The sequence below is a fragment of the Trichomycterus rosablanca genome, chromosome 15 (genome assembly GCF_030014385.1).
Source record: "Trichomycterus rosablanca isolate fTriRos1 chromosome 15, fTriRos1.hap1, whole genome shotgun sequence".
Taxonomy (NCBI): domain Eukaryota; kingdom Metazoa; phylum Chordata; class Actinopteri; order Siluriformes; family Trichomycteridae; genus Trichomycterus; species Trichomycterus rosablanca.
Genome location: NC_086002.1, coordinates 31,410,266 through 31,431,175, shown reverse-complemented (window position 1 = coordinate 31,431,175; position 20,910 = coordinate 31,410,266). Strand labels below are relative to the sequence as shown.

Here is a 20,910-nt window from a genome sequence, read left to right as displayed (position 1 = left end):
CTGAATTGCTCTGTAATGAGGAGGTCCCGCCCCAGCCAGCGTCGCCCTTCTGCCCTGTTTACTCTCCTCAGAACGACTCTCGATTACCTTCGAGTGAAAAAAAACAAACGTGCGCTCAGATTATATACAGACGTAAATAAGCTTCTTATTATATCAGTATTATATTATTCTAAATGTAAATATGCTGTTAGGCTGGATGGGAAGACAGATAGCACGATGGGTTTGTAGAAAGAATGATGGATTGATAAATAGATGGACAGTCAGATGTAGATGGATACATAGAAAGATGGATGGATGGGTCAGTAGACCAAGACAGACACTGAACAATGGATGAAGAGATGAGTAGATGGATGGATGAATATGTAGATGTCCTGAACGATGGATGGATGGACTTGCAGAATGACAAACAGATGGATAGGTAGGAAGGTAGGTAGGATATTCTGACTGACTCATTGATACATAGACTGAACGATGGACAGACGGATGGACAGATGGATATACTGAAGATGGATGACAGGTGGATAGGTAGATAGATACATGGATGGATGGATGCATATATGGATAAGTAGATAGATACATAGATAGATATGTGGATGGATGGATGGATGGATGGATGGATGAGATAGGTAGATAAATACGTGGATGGATGGATGGATGGATGGATGAGATAGGTAGATAAATACGTGGATGGATGGATGGATGGATGGATGGATAGATGGATGGATGAGATAGGTAGATAAATACGTGGATGGATGGATGGATGGATGGATGGATGGATGGATGGATAGGTAGATAAATACATGGATGGATGGATAGATGGATGGATGGATGGATGGATGGATGGATAGGTAGATAGATACATGAATGGATGGATGGATGGATGGATGGATAGGTAGATATATACATGAATGGATGGATGGATGGATGGATGGATAGGTAGATAGATACATGAATGGATGGATGGATGGATGGATGAGATAGGTAGATAAATACGTGGATGAATGGATGGATGGATGGATAGATAGGTATATAGATACATGAATGGATGGATGGATGGATGGATGGATGGATAGATACATGAATGGATGGATGGATAGATGGATGGATGGATGAATACATGAATGGATGGATGGATAGGTAGATAGATACATGAATGGATGGATGGATAGATGGATGGATGGATGAATACATGAATGGATGGATGGATGGATGGATAGATACATGAATGGATGGATGGATAGATGGATGGATGGATGAATACATGAATGGATGGATGGATGGATGGATGGATAGGTAGGTAGATAGATACATAGATAGATACGGGGATGGATGGATGGATGGATGGATGAGATAGGTAGATAGATACATGAATGGATGGATGGATAGATAGATGGATGGATGGATGGATGGATGGATGGATAGGTAGATAGATACATGAATGGATGGATGGATAGATGGATAGGTAGATAGATACATGAATGGATGGATGGATGGATGGATGGATAGGTAGATAGATGGATGGATGGATGGATGGATAGATAGGTAGATAGATACATGAATGGATGGATGGATAGATGGATGGATGGATAGGTAGATAGATACATAGATAGATACGCGGATGGATTGATGGATGGATGGACAGACACATGGATGGGTAGGAAGACATATACTGACTAACTGGTAGATGGACTGAACAGTGGATGGATACGTTGATAAATAACTGGATGGATGGATGATAATACTGAAGTAACAGATGAGTAGATGGATGGGTAGGAAGACAAACTGACTGATACTGATTGCTGGTACATGGACTGAACGAAGGATAGATACACTGATAAATAAATGGATGGATTAGATGGATATACTGAAGTAATATAGATGAGTAGATGGATACATGGATGGATGGATGGGTAGATAGACATACTGACTTACTTGATGGATGAATATGTAGATGTACTGAAGGATGGATAAGCAAGCAGACAGACGGATGGACGAACAGACAGATATACGAGAGCACAGACAGACAGACAGACAGTGATATAAACAGGCAGCTAGAGGGACAGACGGGGATCAACAGACCAACAGAAAAATGTTGAGGCGTCTCAAATCATTTTGACGTTCATAAGCCACTTAATCAACGTAGCGCTTCAAACGCCGAGTAACGTTTAGCACTCCAGCTGATCTAATCTCACAGATGAAAGTGAAGCGATAGCGTCCGTTAGCTTTATCTGTTCGCTTATCGAGGTCTTGAGTAATCAGTGTCGGAGGGTAAAAGGGCGAAAGCATGAGGGATTAAATATTAACACGTGTGAAGCTTCTCCAGCGTGAACTTTAACCTCAAACAGCCGACGCTTCGATGTCACGCTGCAGCCACAGCCGCCCTCGTTTCCTCCACCACAGGGCCAAAAGTATTGGGACGCCCCTCCTGATTACTGACTTTAGGTGTTTGGAACACAACCGATCCTATCTGATAACAGTATGAGTATGAAATCAATGATGTTAAATAAAGGGCACGACTTCAAACAGTTTGGGGAAGCTCAGTAAAGGCACAGCGATGGCATAAATTCCCACAGGCGCAGTCCGAAATCTTGCACGGCTAACCTTTATTTATTAGCAAACACGAGCCACGCCTCCGTTACGAAGGATCAATAACCGCTTTGATCTCTCCTCCCTCTCTCTCACAGTTGTGGTGCGGGCTGAGGTCGTGCCGCCTGCTGGGAGCCGGGCGAGGTGGCGGCGGCGGTGGCGACTGTCCGGCGGGTCAGTCGTGCGTCCCTCTGCGCGAGGATCGCTGCTTCGTCCATCCGTGCCCGGCGCAGGGCGAGTGCTGGTCGAGTTCGAGAGTGCACGCTCGGTCCCGGTGCCACCCCGACAGCGACTGTGCCAACTTCACCCTCACGTTCACCAAGGACCTGATGCCACAGGTGAGTTCAGAGTCTTATAGAGGGTTGTTTTAATACCGTTTGTGCTATTTTACATCAAAACCGTCATTCAAGACCTTGTGGTATTGGTGAGTCTTGGCTGCCCAACAACCTGTCGGCGGTTTGTGACTCGCTTCTTTTCAGACCACAGTCTGTGGGTACTACAGATCCCTGATCATCATATGGGGATCTGTTTTATAATGTAATATTATTAATTATTATTAATAAAGTATTATTATTTTTTTCAAATCATTATTAATTAATATTGATTTATTATTGCTGTTATTAATAATGATTATTATTATTTTTTACATTATTATTTATTTATTACAAAATTATTATTAATATTGTCATTATAATAATTTATTATTTAAAACAATATTTTTATTGTAATTTATTATTATTATATTTTTATTTTTGTCATTATATTAATTATTAATAAGTAATTATAATAATAATAATTATTATTATTTTTAATTATTATAATTATGTATTAATAATCTGTAAGTTATACTAATAAATTTTTTTTTTTTTTTAAGCATTATTAATTAATACTGATTTATTATTGCAATATTATTTATTGTTGCTATTATTTTTAATTAATATTATTTATTTATTATTACATTATTATTAGTAGTATTTTTTTATAAATATTTTAATATTAAAAAAATTATTAGTATTATTATAATTATTTATTATTATTATTGTACTAATAATCTATAAGTTATACTAATGAGTTATTATTATTATTAAAGTATTATTTTTAAATAATTATTATTGATATTGATTTATTATTAATTATATTATTATTTTTAAATTATAATTAATTCATTATTACATATATTATTATAAATAATGTATTAATAAAAACATTGTCTTATTATTAATTTATTATTATTATTATATTAATCTATAAATTATACTAATAAATGCTTAAAATAATTTATTTTAAAATCATTATTGATCGATATTGATTTATTATTGCTATCATTAATAACATTAATACTTATAATTATTATTATTATAAAATTATTATTAATTTATTAATAAATTATTATTAGTAGTATCATTATAAATCATTTATAATTAATCATTAACTTATACTAATAAATTATTATTAAAGTATTATTTTTAAATCATTAATAATTAACATTGATTTATTATTGGTATTAGTAATATTAATAATTATTATTTCATTATTTTAAAATGATTATTAATTTATTATTACATTATTAATTGTGTTATTATTATTATAATAAATAATGTATTATTCAAAACAATTTCTCTTTAAATTAATTTATTGGTATTATTATACTTTATTTTTTATTATTTAATTTTTATTATTTTTTGTCATTATAATTAATTATAATAATAATTGTTATTATTTTTATTAATAATTTATTATTATTATCATTATTATTATTATTAAATGCTGAATCTTAGTGCACTCTAGTAGATCCCTGATCATCACACACAGATGTTATGAAGCAGATATGGAGATGCTCGTGTTTCCGGGTGGTTCTAATGTTTTGGCTCATCACTGGTCAGTCAGATACGAGGTTCAGGTGGACGTTTGGACTCAGATGGACTCAGATTCTGTTTGTGCTCTTGCAGGGCGTGACGGTGGAGCAGGTGTGCCGGGAGCTGAGGAACGTGGTGAAGAACCTCTCGTCCGAATCCTCCATCTACATCAACTGTGAAGCGTCCAGCACGTCCAGCAGTGAGATCCACGTCACCATCGTACGTACACACACACACACACTACACACACACACACACACACACACACTCACAGTCAATCACAATCAGCTCAGCATTTGATATGTGACTACTCCAGCAGACAGTGGGGTTGAGGTCAGAGCTCCGTGCAGGTGTTTCCTCCACATCACATAAACACTATATAATACAGTACTGGGATGGATGTAGGGGTCGGGGGGTGTGTGTGGGGGGGGGTGTGGTTCGTACCACATGACCACATGTTTTCCCTCCAGCAGGTTTCGGATGAGGGCGATAGCAGCCAGGCGCCGGTTAAAGAGATCACGGACCGGATTATGGAGCTGGTGAGCAAACGCACCGCTAACGGTACCATCCTCACCGCCATCGCCGAGGTCTGGGTCCAGCCCAAACCGTCCAGCAGCACCAACGGTAAGATATCAGCGCCAGTGCCGTTATACAGTTTCCTAAATACTGATGTGCTTTAATTAAGGACAGGACCAATTCAGAGCTCTCCTACAGAACCATACAACAGCCTAGAGGGTGGAGCTTTAGACTGTCCGTCGCAAGGTTGTGGGTTTGAATCCAGGCTCTGCCGTGCAGCTACTGTTGGGCCCTTGAGCAAGGCCCTTAAGGCCTTCGTCTGCAGGGGCACTGACACTGCAATCTGACCCCCGGTTCCAAACAAGCTGGTACATGCAGGGGGGAAAATGTACTAAACAAAAGAATAAACGAAAGGTATAAATAAGCGAAAAAAGGCGTTCCATCTGTCCTAGATTATTATTATTATTATTATTATTATTATTATTATTGTTATTATTTATTATTATTATTACTATTATTATTATAATTATTATTATTGTTATTATTTATTATTATTAATGCTATTATTATCATTATTATTATTATTATTATTATTTATTATTATTATTATTTATATTGTTATTATTATTATTATTTATTACTATTGTTGTTGTTGTTATTGTTGTTATTATCATTATTATTGTTATTATTGTTATTATTACTTTTTTATTATTATTATTATTACATATCATTATTTTTTTATCACTACATTACGTATATTATTATTATTATTTGTTTTTATAAATTTTGTTTTGGTATTAATAATTATTAGTGATTTATTATTATTTATGTATTACTAATTTATAAGTAATAATAACAATTATGTTTTATTAGTTTTACATTATTATTAATTATTTGCTTTTATTATTATTATGTATTATTTATATTTTTATTGTTATTTATCATAATTAAGAATAATAATCTTTATTTATTAGTACTATTAATATAAATATAATAACAACAGCAATAATAATAATAGTTATTATTATTAATTATTTGTATTATTAGTAGTTTTACTATTATAAATAATTTCTTTATTTTATAAATTTTTTGTGTTATTACTATTAATTTATTAGTATCATCTTTTTATTATTTTTGTCATGATTAGAATGATTTATTATAATTATTATGTAATATTATAATAATTAAAGTATTATTGTTATTCATTTATTACTCTTATTTTATTATTATTATTATTATTATTATTATTATTAAATGCTGAATGACAGTGCAAGTCTATTATTAAGGACTTCATCAGTTCCTGTGGCTCGGACCTGTAGCATCGTTCCTGTCCACCCTGGTAATCTTTATCGACGGACCAAAAGAACCAAATTAAACAAACTGTTAAGAAGCTCTTAAATCATTACGTGTCGTGTTTACACTTGCAGTCGGGCCGGGCGTGGTCACTGTGTGCTGTCGAGACCTGTGTAGGTGCAGAAATATCGAGTCGTCAATTACTTTGTTGAATCAGGATGTTCGGCTGTATTTCCAGTGGTGGATTCATGTAATGCAAACTCCCGTTGTGAATAAGGGACCTGTGGTGGCATGGGGTGTGTGTGGATGTCCAGGGGGTGTTCATCCATTTCCGGACCCACTTTGACCCTGACCAGGATAAAGCGGTGTTGGGTGGCATGGTGCCTGGTCCTGTGATTCCATTCCATTATGACATCATAATACCGTTTCTTTTATCTCTTAATTGCAGACTACTTGATGCCAGTGCTGGTTTCCGTGGCGACGCTGATCTGGACTCTGGCGCTCATACTGGCGGCGGTCTGGTGCATCAGGCGGCGGCGCAAGCGGAACTCGAGCGCCACGGCCAACGGCTACGTCTCCGCCCCGTCAACCGCGGCGACGGCCGAGGACAACAACGCGGCCAACAACGCGCGGGAGAACCTGAACCAGATCAAGAACCGACTGGAGAAGAACGCCGTGAGCGCCAAAATCAGCCCGGGCGAGGACGACCCGGACGCGGAGAAGCGGCTCCTGAAAGGGTGGCGGCCGGCGTACGCGCCGGTGGAGCGGGACGAGCGGACGGGGTTGGACGCCGCGTCGGGGAAGTGCGCGCACTGGACTAGCAAACGCGACAACCGCGAGCTGGAGTCCAAGAACAGCTTACACAGAATGGAGTATATCGTATAGCGGCGGTGGGGACGTGGTTGGAACGGTTGCCGTGACGACGATCACGGGCAAGACCAAAGGTGAAGGAAGGACACACGGACCGACGGACGCGTTCCCGCCGAAATCTTCCGCCTTGGAGAGAGAGACTCGTCGCTGGTCTTGGGAACGGATCAGGACTGTTAAGGACGACGAGGAAAGTCCCCGCACAGAAACTGACGCCGGACGCCCGCCGGACAATCGGACAATTGAGGGGTCACCGAGGTCGTTGTGGGTCGGCCGGCTTTGAAATAATGTAGCTAGTGACGAAATACGAACGAACGATTCCCGAATCGATTCGAATCACTTCCCCGGTGCGCCTTGGATTTGCACTCGGTTTTATTTCCCCCCTCCGGGATCATTTCTTACGACGTGATGTCGGTATTGTGACGTCACAACATGCCTTTCTGAGAGTATGATGATGCCTGGGTTGTCATGGAAACTAAAATGGAATTACAGATTCACCACGGTACCCGGATGGATGTTTTTGTCCATGTTTTATTATCAACTATTGTTATTTTTATTCCTTTTTTCAGTTCTGTTCTTCAAATAATTTATTTTTAAACACGTTTAATTATTAGATCATTAAAAAGAGTCGTTTTTTATACGTGGTTCTAGTTTTTCTGGCGCTTTGTAGCAAAACAAAAACATTTAGGACGCAAAATTCGAGCGAGTCGTGAATCGATAGCGAAATCGAATCGAATCAGCGATTCTGATTCAAATACTAAACGAACGCACTGAATCTGTCGTTCTTGTTTGTTTTTTCTTAAATGCAATTCAGCGATATATATCGATACGACACGATGCGATGATATATCGTCTTACGATAGGAAAGCGCGTCCTCGTAACGTTTGTACCGGTAGCGGCGTGTTGTCGATTCACCAGAATGAACCGAGCGCCGCAACCTGACACATCAAAGCCTGCGAATTGAACAGCGGCACCACGTTGTCTAATAGCACCGAAAAAAGCAACGTTTTCTTACAGTAAGTCATAAATATATATTATTATATTATATATAATATTATATAAGATTTTTAAGCGGCTGACATTTCTGGACGCAAGTATTAAGTCATGAATCGACACCACAAGTGACTCTAAATGATTCCGATCACGCTTCCCGAATTATTAAAAGCTTTTTTCCTTTGTTTGTTTTGTGTTCGTAGAACATTCATTCGATTCACAACATTCAAACGTATCAAGCAAATCACGAATCAAATAAAACGACTCTTATCATTTGATTCACGAACAAATCAATCGACTCCTATCCTTTGATTCGCAATGTTCAAACATGTCAAGCAAATCACGAATCAAATCAAACGACTCCCATCACTCACAAATCAAATCAAACGACTCCTATCGTTCGATTTGCAACGTTCAAACGTGTCGAGCAAATCACGAATCAAATCAAACGACTCCTATCGTTCGATTTGCAACGTTCAAACGTGTCGAGCGAATCACAAATCAAATCAAACAACTCCTGTAATTCGATTCACTGACGATGATGATACTCTCAGAAAGACGAATTGCGTCGTGAATCATCATACTAACAACACGAACGTTCCATACGACGTGCCCCGACCGCCACGACAACCAAACGCTTTTTATTTTCCTTTTGTTTGTTTTGAATGATTATTTATTGTATTTTTTTATTGTGTCATGCGGTTTGGTTTGCAGGCGGCGGGTCAGAACTTCTGGCGATATGAAGAATTTAAAGTCGACCTCTGTTAGACGTCGCTGTGGTGTAGATTTATCTGTACATATTTTATTTTTGAATTAATCGTTGTGTATATTTGATTTATTAACTTAATATTCCAGAGCCTATCATTCCTTTTTTAGTTTGTGTTGTTTTTATTTATGTGCTTCGGTTAGATTCGAAGATTCGACAGCTTTGTAAGCTTTGTTTTTTACATTTTGGACGGAAAACATTTCGTTTCAATGCCACAAGTGTTGCTGAGATTTATTTTGTTTGTAGTTTCTGACTGTATGATCGGTGCGTTTCGCGCCCGAGACGAACGTAATGCGCTGTACAAAGTTTCCTTTTTTATTTTGTTTACCGTTACGGAAATAGTCGAACAAAACGCGTCTTCCTAACAAGACAAAACAAAGCGAACGTTTGTTTTCTGTCACACATCGTTCTAGAATGTTTTATCCTGGTTTTATACCCGACACACCAGTATTCAACCCGTCTCTATCCCACCCCTCTTTCACACCCCAAAATAATACGTATGAGACCAAGAGAAAGACGTGATTAATACTTGATTTCAACCAGTTTTCATTTCCATTGACCACTTTATCCTGGTCGGGGTTTAGGGTTAGGGTTAGGGTTCGGTTTAGGGGTTTCGATTCCTTCAGGAAACACAAAGTGACGAACTATCACACGCCTTCTAACACCCACCCGCTTCACTCCCCCACAGACACAGCCGATCGTGTCTGCCTGTGCAGACGCCCGGCTGGTCAACATCATACTTGAGATTCGAACCCCGGATCTCAGCATATCTGACTGGTCGTCAACTTTTTCTCGTTCCATTATCCATTTAAAAATAAATAAAGAAATAAAGAACGTTTCCGAACGTCTGAGTGATGCTGGTGGGACATCGTATTTTTATTTGAGGCCTCAACGATCAAAAGAAAAAGACGAGTTTCAGTTCCACGCGAGTGTTAAATTTGAGATTTTTGTTGATGAGTTTTGTCTTTTTTTGTGTTGTTGAAATGTAATATTTATTAAATTCTTTGTTAAAAAAAAAAGACGTACCTGTTGTGTCTTGTTTGTTTTAATACAAAAAATAATAATAATAATAATAGTTTTAGAGCTAAAAAAAATTAAATTTTACACAATTTCCACCAAAATGAGACAAATTTAATGTTAGAAAATGTTTTTTATTATTATTATTATTATTAGTAGTAGTAAGTAAGTAAGTAAATTTTATTTATAAAGCACTCTTAAAACAACTTACGTTGACCAAAGTGCTGTACATCGAATAAGCATACATAACACAACATTATGTTAAAAAAGTAAGAACCAAATAAAAATACAGAGTAAGAGACAAAATAAAACAGATACAAATAGACTAAACAATTAAAATTAACACAGCTCCTCACTGTTCAAATGCCAGCTTATAAAGGTATGTTTTTAGGAGTGATTTAAAAACAGCGGCCGAAGGTGCTTGTCGAATATTAGGAGGTAGTGTTCCATAGCCTCGGAGCATAAACTGAGGTTTTTTGATTACACACAACAAAAGAACAGCAATAAAATTTGAATAAAAATATAAAATAAAAAACAAAATATAAAGACAAGATGAAATAAACAGATTAAATGACACATATGTGTTAAACATGATGTGAAAACCCAAATAAATAAATAAATCGATTTTTTAATAAGCAAGGCTATTTCTGTGCTGAAAAAGTAAGTGCACCCTCGACACACATGGGGACCGTTTCAATTTGCCAATACTGACATCAATACGTTTAACGTTTAAAGGATTATGAGTTTCATGTGATGCAGTGGATCCGTACCAGCACTGGGACTCGACCTCATAACCCTCTGTTGACCGGTACAGAACACATCATCGCCAGTGTAACGAATGACAGGAGTCGTTTCTGAGAGTATCATCATCATTGCCGTTGATGATCGCTGCAGATCGAATCATAGGAGTCGTTTGATTTGATTCGTGATTTGCTGGGACTCGACCTCATAACCCTCTGTTGACTGGTACAGAACACATCATCGCCAGCGTAACGATCGACAGGAGTCGTTACTAACGGTATCATCATCATCACCGTTGATGAACGCTGCAGATCGAATCATAGGAGTCGTTTGATTTGATTTGTGATTCGCTGGGACTCGACCTCATAACCCTGTGGTGACTGGTACAGAACACAGACCTTGAAAACACCGCTCGATTTTTCACTACCGAAGGAAGACCGTTATTAGCGCATGACTTCATACAGAGTGGAGTTCTCACCCGAGTCCCCGGGGTTGTCGGAGATTCTTGGCTTCGGTTACGGAGAGCGTGCGAGAGCCGTTACGGAAGATTTTGCCGCTGTCTCGCTGCTGTCGTGGGAACGTTTCGGGGGCCGCGAGAGGGATTTAACTGATACGGTTCTGGAGAGGGGCTAACAGCTTCTGTTTCGCTCGGATTTCAGGGTCCGTTCGATTCGTTGTGGGATCGTCCTGGACGTTAGGGCTCGCGTGAAGTGAGCGACCTTAACGGATCCTCATTCTAGAAACAATTTTAATGGTAGAAAGCGTCAAATCCAATGAGAGACAAGAAAAAATTAGGGTTAGGGTTCGGTTTAGGGTTAGGGTTCGGGTTCGGTTTAGGGGCAGGACTCGATTCCAACGAACTGTCAGGGCTTCGAACTACCACAGGGCTTCAAACACCCACCCCCTGTGCAGGCGCCCGCAGACCTGCTAGCCGAACCCCGGATCTCAGCATTTCTGCGCCACCGGTTGTCACGTTCGTCTAAAAGGGGTCGTTTCCGCAGATCTAGACTTGGTGTAGTCTAGGGTCGACAACCCTGAGAGATCGTATGCGCGAGGAAGAACGTCTGGATGGCTGTTAGCACAGTCTACCACAGATAAAACACAGCAGGAGATCAACAGACCTCAGGATCACCACCACAGATCTAGACTTGGGTGTAGTCCAAAGCTTGGGTAGGGTCGACAACCCTGAGAGATCGTATGTGAGAGGCAGAACGTCTGGATGGCTGTCAGCACAGTCCACAATGGAGTGGATGGAACACACCAGGAGATCACCAGACCTCGGGGTCGCCTCTGTGGATCTAGACTTGGCATAGTCCAAGACTTGGGTAGGGTCAACAACCCTGATAGATCGTATGTGAGAGGCAGAACGTCTGGATGGCTGTCAGCACAGTCCACAGTGGAGTGGATGGAACACACCAGGAGATCACCAGACCTCGGGGTCGCCTCTGTGGATCTAGACTTGGCATAGTCCAAGACTTGGGTAGGGTCGACAACCCTGAGAGATCGTAAGTGAGGGCCAGAATGTCTGGATGGCTGATGCTGGCTAGGCGTAGCCACCGTGGATCTAGACCTGGCATAGTTGCCCGTCCTCACGCAACCCTCTTGACTAGTGCGCCTACCAATAGCTTGGCCCAAATCTGTCTTGTATGGAACCACCAAAATCGAAACAGTTGCGCTATCAACTGGCCGGGCGTCTGCATGGACACGATTGGCTAATGCCATTGGGAGGCGCACTAGTCAAGAGGGGCACCTATGCCAAGTCTAGAACTGTGGTGGCGACCCCTATAAGGTCTGAGGTCTGGTGATCTCTTGGTGTGTTTTATCTCCTGTAGACTGTGCTGACAGACGTTCTGCCTCTCACATACGATCTCTCAGGGTTGTCGACCCTACCCAAGCTTTGGACTATGCCAAGTCTAGATCTGCAGAGGTGACCTCGAGGTCTGGTGATCTCCTGGTCTGTTCTACCTGCTGTGGACTGTGCTGACAACCATCCAGACGTTCTGCCTCTCACATACGATCTCTCAGGGTTGTCGACCCTACCCAAGCTTCGGACTACGCCAAGTTTAGATCCAAGGAGGCGACCCTTATAAACACAGGAGCGTAGGGTTTGAGGTCTGATGATCTCCTCGTGTGTTTTATCTGTGGTGGACTGTGCCAAGTGTCAGCCATCCTGACGTTCTGCCTCTCACATATGATCTCTCAGGGTTGTCGACCCTACCCAGGCTTTGGACTACGCCAAGTCTAGATACGTGGTGGTGTGTGGGTGAACATATTTCACTCACTGGGTCCATATCATGTCAGGATGCATCAGTTCACCCCCCCCGGTAGATTGCCCCGCCCCCTCTCTCAGCCGAATTGAGCTGTTAAGGTGCGAGTGCTCGTCACTGGGAGGGTAACCTTAAGGGTAACGTCTTCAGTCCTGTTATTTAGAGGAGCATAATTGTAGAGGAACGTCATAAACGCACAAATTAGGACCTTAAGGGGCGCAGCTGTACCTTTGATGGTGCATTTACCTCATGTTTTACTCCGGGGAATAAAAATAATCGCTGGTTCTCGAGGTTTGCGTCCGCAGGTGGGAGCTTTTAATGTTTATTTGCGTCGAGTGGTGCTCTTCGTCCAGCGTCCGTGTTCTTCTAGGTCTATTTATGGAGTAAATACACTATATATATATAAATCGTATAAGGAAACGATGTGCGTCCAGCTTTGCAGCAACAGGTTAGGGAAGGACCTTTCCTGTTCCGGCTCAAGTTTTATAAAGACATGAAGAAAAGCTTTGGAATGAAGCGGAACATCTAACTTGGTACAAATTCCCACAGTTCTGGAACTCTTTAGTCTCCCCTACGTGTCTGTGTGGACGCCCGACCGGCCGATAGCACAGCTGAGATTCGAACCCTGATCTCTAGATCTCATTAGTAGCAAAAAAGTAGCGAGATTTTTGTTTTATGCCCCCTTCTTGAACGTAGCAGGGGTTTTTTTTTACTTAAAAAATCTAGGTGCATGCCCGCTAGCACACCAGCGTCGAGATTCTGATCTCCTCGGTTCGAAACTCGACGTTGCCACCGGTCGGCTGGGCGCCATCTAGGAGGCATAATTGGCAGTGCCTGCAGGGAGGTATGACCGGAATATGTGGGCGGGGTCTTCAAACACTGTGTAAGGACCCTGATTGGCGGATAGAGACGCGCCTGTGCAGAATGCATGGGTGGTAACGGGTTCCGTTAATAACCTAATATTCAGAGTCGCAGCTTGCACTTAGCTAACTACAATTTTTAATTGTATTTGAATTATATAATACAAATGCATGTAAATCTGAGGTCCCCACAAGGCACGATTTTGTCCGGTCCCTATAAGAACGTTTCATTGTGTGTGTGTGTGTGTGTGTGGCCTGTTTGTTAAACCTGAGGTCCCCACAAGGCACGATTTTGTCCGGTCCCTGTAAGAATGTTTAAAGCGAAAGCGAAGCTTTTGTGTGTGTGTGTGTGTGTGTGTGTGTGTGCGAGCTGCTTTTATAGCATTCGTATCGCAGCAGAAGTAGCGCTACTCTCTGATCCAACTGGACGAATCGTCCGAATTTTTTTCCGTAACACCGTGGATCATTTAGGTTTATCTACCGCTGATGGGAAATCAGACTCGGTACATTTGAGGATGATCGTGAGGGAACGCTCAGATACGATCAGCTCCATCTGATCTCGGATCAGCGCTCCTGCTCTGATATTCAATCCGCCGGAGCCGAGGTCCGGGTTCCGATCTGTAACCGACTCTGTGTGTGTGTAAGTGTGTGTGTGTGTGTGTGTGTGTGTATGTGTTGTCTATGAGGGCGTGCACATGTGGGACGCTAATGGTTCCATTACATTAACGAATTTGTCACGGAAACAGGACCCGACCCTGAGCCGAGCTCCGGCGCTGAAATTCCAGAAATTATGAAAACCCGCATGTAAAGAGGGATTTTTTAGGGTTTACGTGGGTAGTTGTGCAGTATTTAATGTGTGTGTGTGTGTGTGTGTGTGTGTATCGCCTCATGAGTCGCCATGAGGGAAACACATTGGAACAAATAAAGGAGATTGTAGTTACCTCATTTTGGTTTTGGCCCGCAGAACAATTCAGGGTGTGTGAGTGTGTGTGTGTGTGTGTGTGTGTGTGTGTGTGGTCTGTGCCTGTTTGTCCAACCTAATACTCAGAATACTAACTACAATTTTGACGTAGATTGGCGGTTTAGGTTCCGGATTAGTCATCGGAAGGTCACTGGTTCAAGTCTCACCTCGTTACCACTGTTGTGAATTAAAGCGTTTTGAGGTCCCCACAAGACACGATTTTGTCCGGTTCCTATAAGGACGTTTCAGTGTGTGTGTATGTGTGTGTGTGTGTGGTCTGTGCCTGTTTGTCCAACCTAATACTCAGAGTCGCAGCTTAGCGCTTAGCTAACTACAATTTTGCCACTGTTGCGAATCAAGGCGTTTTGAGGTCCCCACAAGACACGATTTTGTCCGGTCCCTATAAGAGCGTTTGAGTGTGTGTGTGTGTGGTCTGTGCCTGTTTGTCCAACCTAATACTCAGAGTCACGGCTTAGCGCTTAGCTAACTACGATATTGAATTGTATTTGCATTATGTAGTACAAATGCATGTAAACCTGAGGTCTCCACAAGGCACGATTTTGCCCGGTCCCTATAAGAAAGTTTCAGTGTGTGTGTGTGTGTGTGTGTGTGGCCTGTTTGTCCAACCTAATATTCAGAGTCGCAGCTTAGCACTAGCACTTAGCTAACTACAATTTTGACCTAGATAAGCGCTTTAGGTTGCGGATTAGAGATCTTAAAATCATCTGTAGTTTATATAATACAAATGAATGTAAACCTGAGGTCCCCACAAGGCACGATTTTGTCCGGTCCCTATTCGGACGTTTCTCTTCTTAAGTTAAACGAATACGTGTACAAACTAGCAAAGCTTTTCTCATTCCTGGAGAACTGTTTCTCTGGCCGCACCCTGTCAGAGCTCAGAGAGAGCGAGCGTTCTTAGTGTATGTGTTTTTTTTCTAAAGTTAAAACTGCACCATGACTCAGGCCATGTGTGTGTTTCTGTGCGAGTGTGTGTGTGTGTGTGTGTGTGTGTGTGTGGTGGGAGGGTGGGCTACGAAGTGCCCTACATAAAGGAATGATGTCAATTTTCCTTCAGCCTGGGGCCTGTCCAGAACGAGGCGGTGAGAATGCCAGAGCCAGACAGATGGGAACGGAGAGAAACGACGACGGAGGGGAAAAAAGGTTGCGAACCGAACCACGTTCTCACAATCGCGGCCAGGGCGGACATGACGGCCGCGATCACACGCGATTTCCCACGCTCTGCTCGGTATCTTGCAATATCCGCGCCGTACCTGAACCCGCTCGAGTCTTTCGGGCCGTCCGAACCCAGGCGGACGTCGACCGAACACACACACACACACACACACACACACAAACCGGTAACCACAACAGTCCTGAATCCCCCCGGTCGGACGCTGCGAGGGCGGGATGAGATCAGAGAGCAGGAACACACACCGCCGAGCACCACTTTTAATCACTCTGAAAGCCGAGAACCTTCAAGAGCGGCCATCAAAAACAGCTTCAGGCCCCGGGGAGGGGGGAGATGGCATGAGACCCAGGAACAATGTACCAAGAGAACGAGGGAATTTTTTTCCTTTGTTTGGATTCAGAAGGCTGTCATGGCCCATAAGTCCACTTCCATGGTTCTAGCTTTCTGGGGGGGGGGGCAAAATCGTGTCTTGTGGGGACCTCAAAACGCTTTAATTCACGACAGTGGCAAAATTGTAGTTAGCTAAGCGCTAAGCTGCGACTCTGAGTATTAGGTTGGACACACACACACAATGAAATGTTCTTATAAGGACCGGACAAAATCGTGCCTTGTGGGGACCTCAAAATGCTTTGATTCGCAACAGTGGCAACGAGGTGAGACTTGAACCAGCGTCCTTCCAATGCCTAATCCGGGACCCAAACCGCCAATCTACATCAAAATTGTAGTTAGCTAAGCGCTAAGCTGCGACTCTGAATATTAGGTTGGACAAACAGGCACAGGCCACACACACACACATACACACACACACACTGAAACGTTCTTATAGGGACCAGACAAAATCGTGTCTTGTGGGGACCTCAAAACGCTTTGATTCGCAACAGTGGCAAAATTGTAGTGAGCTAAGCGCTAAGCCGCGACTTTGAATATTAGGTTGGACAAACAGGCCACACACACACACACACACACACACACTGAAATGTTCTTACAGAGACCGGACAAAATCGTTTCTTGTGGGGACCTCAAAACGCTTTAATTCGCAACAGTGGCAAAATTGTAGTTAGCTAAGCGCTAAGCCGCGACTCTGAATATTAGGTTGGACAAACAGGCCACAGACCACACACACACACACACACTCAAATGCTCTTATAGCGCCCCTACCGTACAGAAAGAGCAGTGCTAGCTAGAGAAGAAAAACGACATCTTGTGACATCACAACCTGCATTCGGTTCGTATCACGTTTGCGTTTCTTAGAAACCAGTGCCTGCTCTGGCGAACACGGTCCGCTAATTCAAAGCGTCCACACGTCACTTACCGTAATGAGCGATCGCACTGTGGTTCGCTGTAGTCCAACCGAAGCCACACCCCCTCTATCTCCCATCTTCAATGTGCGATAAAGCAAATTCACCAAAAGCTTAACCACCTTTGATCATTGTTACATACTTAATACACAGATATTAACGATCATCAAATAACACTTGGTTTTAATCTCCAGATGTGTAAGACCGCCCCCCACCAGCACCCCCCTGCTGCACCCCTCCAACATCCCGAGCCCAGAAATTCCTCAGATTTTTGTCTCCGTCCGAGATTAATCGTTCTCGGCGGCTGCCGAGTCGCATTAAGACGTTCATACGTTCACACTTAAGTGAAGCAGAACATGGTCTGAGGGTCCGGCGATCCGAGCGCCGCGCAGATAAGGGACCGACGGTGATGGACGTCCCGTTGGACCGACCGCTGTGTGATGTTTTCAGCTTTTCAGCTTCAATCCCAGACTGTGTGTCGCTGGCGTCCGACGTTCGATCTGAACGCAGTCGTTTAGAAAGGACCGGGTGCACCCTGTGGCGCAAACGCTGTCATACAGGTCCGTCCCTAAACTGTTTCCACCAAGCTGGACTCATTCCTTTAAGTAATAGAGTTTGAACACATCGTTGGCGTCCCACATTCGATCTGAACGAAGTCGTTTAAGAGGACCAGGTGCACCCTATGGCGCAAACACTCATTGCCGACGCCCTTGCGGATGTTCCCATAGTACGGGGATACAGGTCCTTTCCTAAACTGTTTCCGCCAAGCTGGACTCATTCCTTTAAGCAATAGAGTTTGAACACGCCTGGTGGACGTTTTGGGTCCTGTCGCTGTTTGTCGTCGTACACACACGAGAAATGGACGCGTGATTCCTCCGGTTATAGATATTTTACGTGGTGAGCTCACACTCATTAGCTCAGCGTTAACGGCGCTAACAAGACACGCGAGTGCAGACATGACGGAAAACACCCCGGCGTTTATTGGGTTGCCGTCGTATAAACCCTCGCTAGCTATTTTTGACCTGCGCGGAACATCGCTTCTTCGGGGAGTCGCGTGTTTTGTAGATCATCGTAAATTCGAGCGAGGAGGGCTCAGCTCAACACACACACACACACACACTTCAGTCGTATATCCTCAACACACACACGCACACACACACTGTCCGCTCCAGTCGTATATCCTCAACGCCTCAACACACACCTCACTGAAATTACAAGACAACTCCAGGGCGGGGTCACACAGGTCAGCAGAGGGCGCACTTGCACCAGCGACGTGGAACCCTGTTTCGGCCATCGTCCCTCCCCCTACAGACGCAGCCTGAAAATCTTAGGACCAGTGGGCTAGTGTGTTTCACCGCTGTGCCACCTGAGCGCAACTTTTCACCAGACAGGGGCGGGGTCTCACAGAGCAGAGGCCACATTTGCACCAGCAACGAGGAACCCTGTTTCGGCCATCGTCCCTCCCCCTACAGACGCAGCCCATCGTGTGTCTGTGCAGCAGAGAGTGGGCTAGCATGTTTTACCGCTCGGGTCTGGGGTAACAGTGTCGGTTTGCCTGCGCTACCAACTCCAAACCGGGTTCCGCACCCAGTTGGGAGACGTAATCGTAGAGCAATGCGCTCGTCAAGCAGGGCGTTGCTGTGAAAGCGAGACTTGGAGCTGTTAGCGGAGGGGAATTTAGCTTTTCCCGTTCTGAAGGCTGAAGAAAAGTCTGGACGGAGGCCAGGAGCAACACAGACGGACGCACAAGACGCGCTGGGTGGAATAAGATGAGGCGTCTTAAACTTACATACCACACACACACACACACACACACACTGCAGTGCAGTTCAGCTAGGCTAAACATACACACACACACACACTTATAACACCGGACTTGTTACATGCTTTACGTTGGGGCTAATGGAGCTTTCATGATTGACGGGCGCTAATAGGAGCGACTTGTACCCCCTGGTCCACCTTAAACACGGTTTTCTGTGATCTCGACCCGCCCCCCCCCCATCCCCCCCGCTGATGTATTTTCCTGGCAAGAAATCACACACACACACACAGAGCTTAATCGGTAGCCACCGGAATGGGGTGTGTTCGCGTACACACCTTCGACTCCCGACCTGTTGTTGCAGGTACACTGAGGGGCGTGTGCCGTGTGAATGCGCTGCACTCCAGCTCGGGGAAAACAAAATCGCACGCTGACTGTTGGGCTAATCGGGCGCACACACGCAGATGCGCTAGCACAGAACTAGCACTCCAATATGAGACCCTCGATGTAGTGAGAGAGACTCGAGTTGAGTCGAGTCGGGTCGAGTCGTAGCGCTTCCCCCGGCTTGGACGGGCACTTAACCCGTACTGGGAAGGAGCTGGTGGGATTGGGATTCACCCCCTTGCTTGCTTGCCCACTGCTGGTGAGATCTGGGGGTCCAGGGTTCGAATCTCAGCCGCACAATCGGACAGATTGTCTATCGTCCGAGGGAAGGGGGTAGACGAGGCAGCCTAGCGACTGGGAGCTGCTGGTTCCCAAACCCTGTGTCACGCACTGATCCCCGTTAACCCCCATCTGGTCAACCATAGGGTCCCTAGGTAGGCGGCATTTTAAGGCAGAATGGAGATACCCCAGCCCCACCAAGGGGTAGAGGGGTAGTGTCTGTTGCACACCTCTACTCCTGACCGATAAGGGTTGTGGCTAACACACTCCCCCTCCCTACTGACCGCTTCTTTTCCCTTGTAGGAGGCGGGGTCATGATACATCTGGGACAGGATGGTCTGCATCCTACGTTCTGCATCGTCCCGACGTTCTCGGATGACGAGGCACGACAAAAGGTGGATGCAGTCTAAATCAGCCCCTTCAAAATCATCGACCTTCTTGAAGACGTTCAAAAAACGTCTTCTTTTTATGTTCTCTGTTTTTTTTTGGGAGGGGGGTTGGAGGGGAGCAGAGATCGAAGAAAGCAAAGGAGAAAAAAGGAGAGAGGGATCAGCGCAGGATCTCTCACGGGTATTAATAGCCATTGATGTCTCTGTCTGGGAAATCGCCTCGGTGCCGACCGGGGAACAAAGAGATGCTGCCAGGTGTGCCGTTCTCAACGCTTTTGGGTGCGCACACGCTCCGGCACACGTGCACAAACACACCGTACACGCCCTAAACACACACACACACACACTCGAATGAATCCAGCCTGTTTTTCGGGTGTGTATAGACCTCTGCTGTCTGACTTTATTCTGCGTCTCCAGTAAAATCCCCTCCTGAAGATCGAATGGAAAACAGGCCGTCTGGTCGTCTGCACTACCGTGCACCGTTCCGGTCAGCCGGAGTGTCCCTAGGTAGGCGGCATGTGATAGTAGGGCTTAAACCTTGGTCCTTACGATTACTAGTCCAGTACCTTAACTGCTGAGCTACTGCCACCCCACCAAGGGGTGTCATGAGGAGTCATGAGGAGGTCCGGTTGGCCGGAGGGTCCATATGTAGGTGGCATTTTGAAGCAGCATGGAGCTACCGCAGCCCCACCAAGTGGTAGAGGGGTAGTGTCTATTGCAGACCTCCAGTCCTGACCGAAAAGGGTTGTGGCTAACACGCTCCCCCTACCACCAACCACTTCTTTTCCCCTGCAGGAGACAGGGTCATGAGGAGATCTGTCACACACTGATCCTTGTTATCCTTCATCCGTTCAACCAGGGGGTCCCTAGGTAGGTGGCATTTTGAGAC

At 43.9% G+C, this 20,910-nt stretch overlaps 1 protein-coding gene across 3 annotated transcripts in view; it reads left to right on the top strand.

The window, feature by feature from the left end:
* The window catches only part of jag1a (jagged canonical Notch ligand 1a), a 57,550-nt gene extending 48,194 nt beyond the window's left edge, over nt 1–9,356 (top strand). For 2 of the 3 annotated variants that reach the window (XM_063009862.1, XM_063009860.1), the window contains 4 exons: nt 2,685–2,924; nt 4,536–4,661; nt 4,913–5,066; nt 6,700–9,356. In XM_063009862.1, coding sequence (XP_062865932.1) covers nt 2,685–2,924; nt 4,536–4,661; nt 4,913–5,066; nt 6,700–7,136 — 957 coding nt within the window. In that variant the 3' untranslated portion in view covers nt 7,137–9,356. The remainder of the gene's footprint in view (nt 1–2,684; nt 2,925–4,535; nt 4,662–4,912; nt 5,067–6,699) is intronic. The other variant, XM_063009861.1, reaches the window with a different exon arrangement.
* Nucleotides 9,357–20,910: the final 11,554 nt, after the last annotated feature.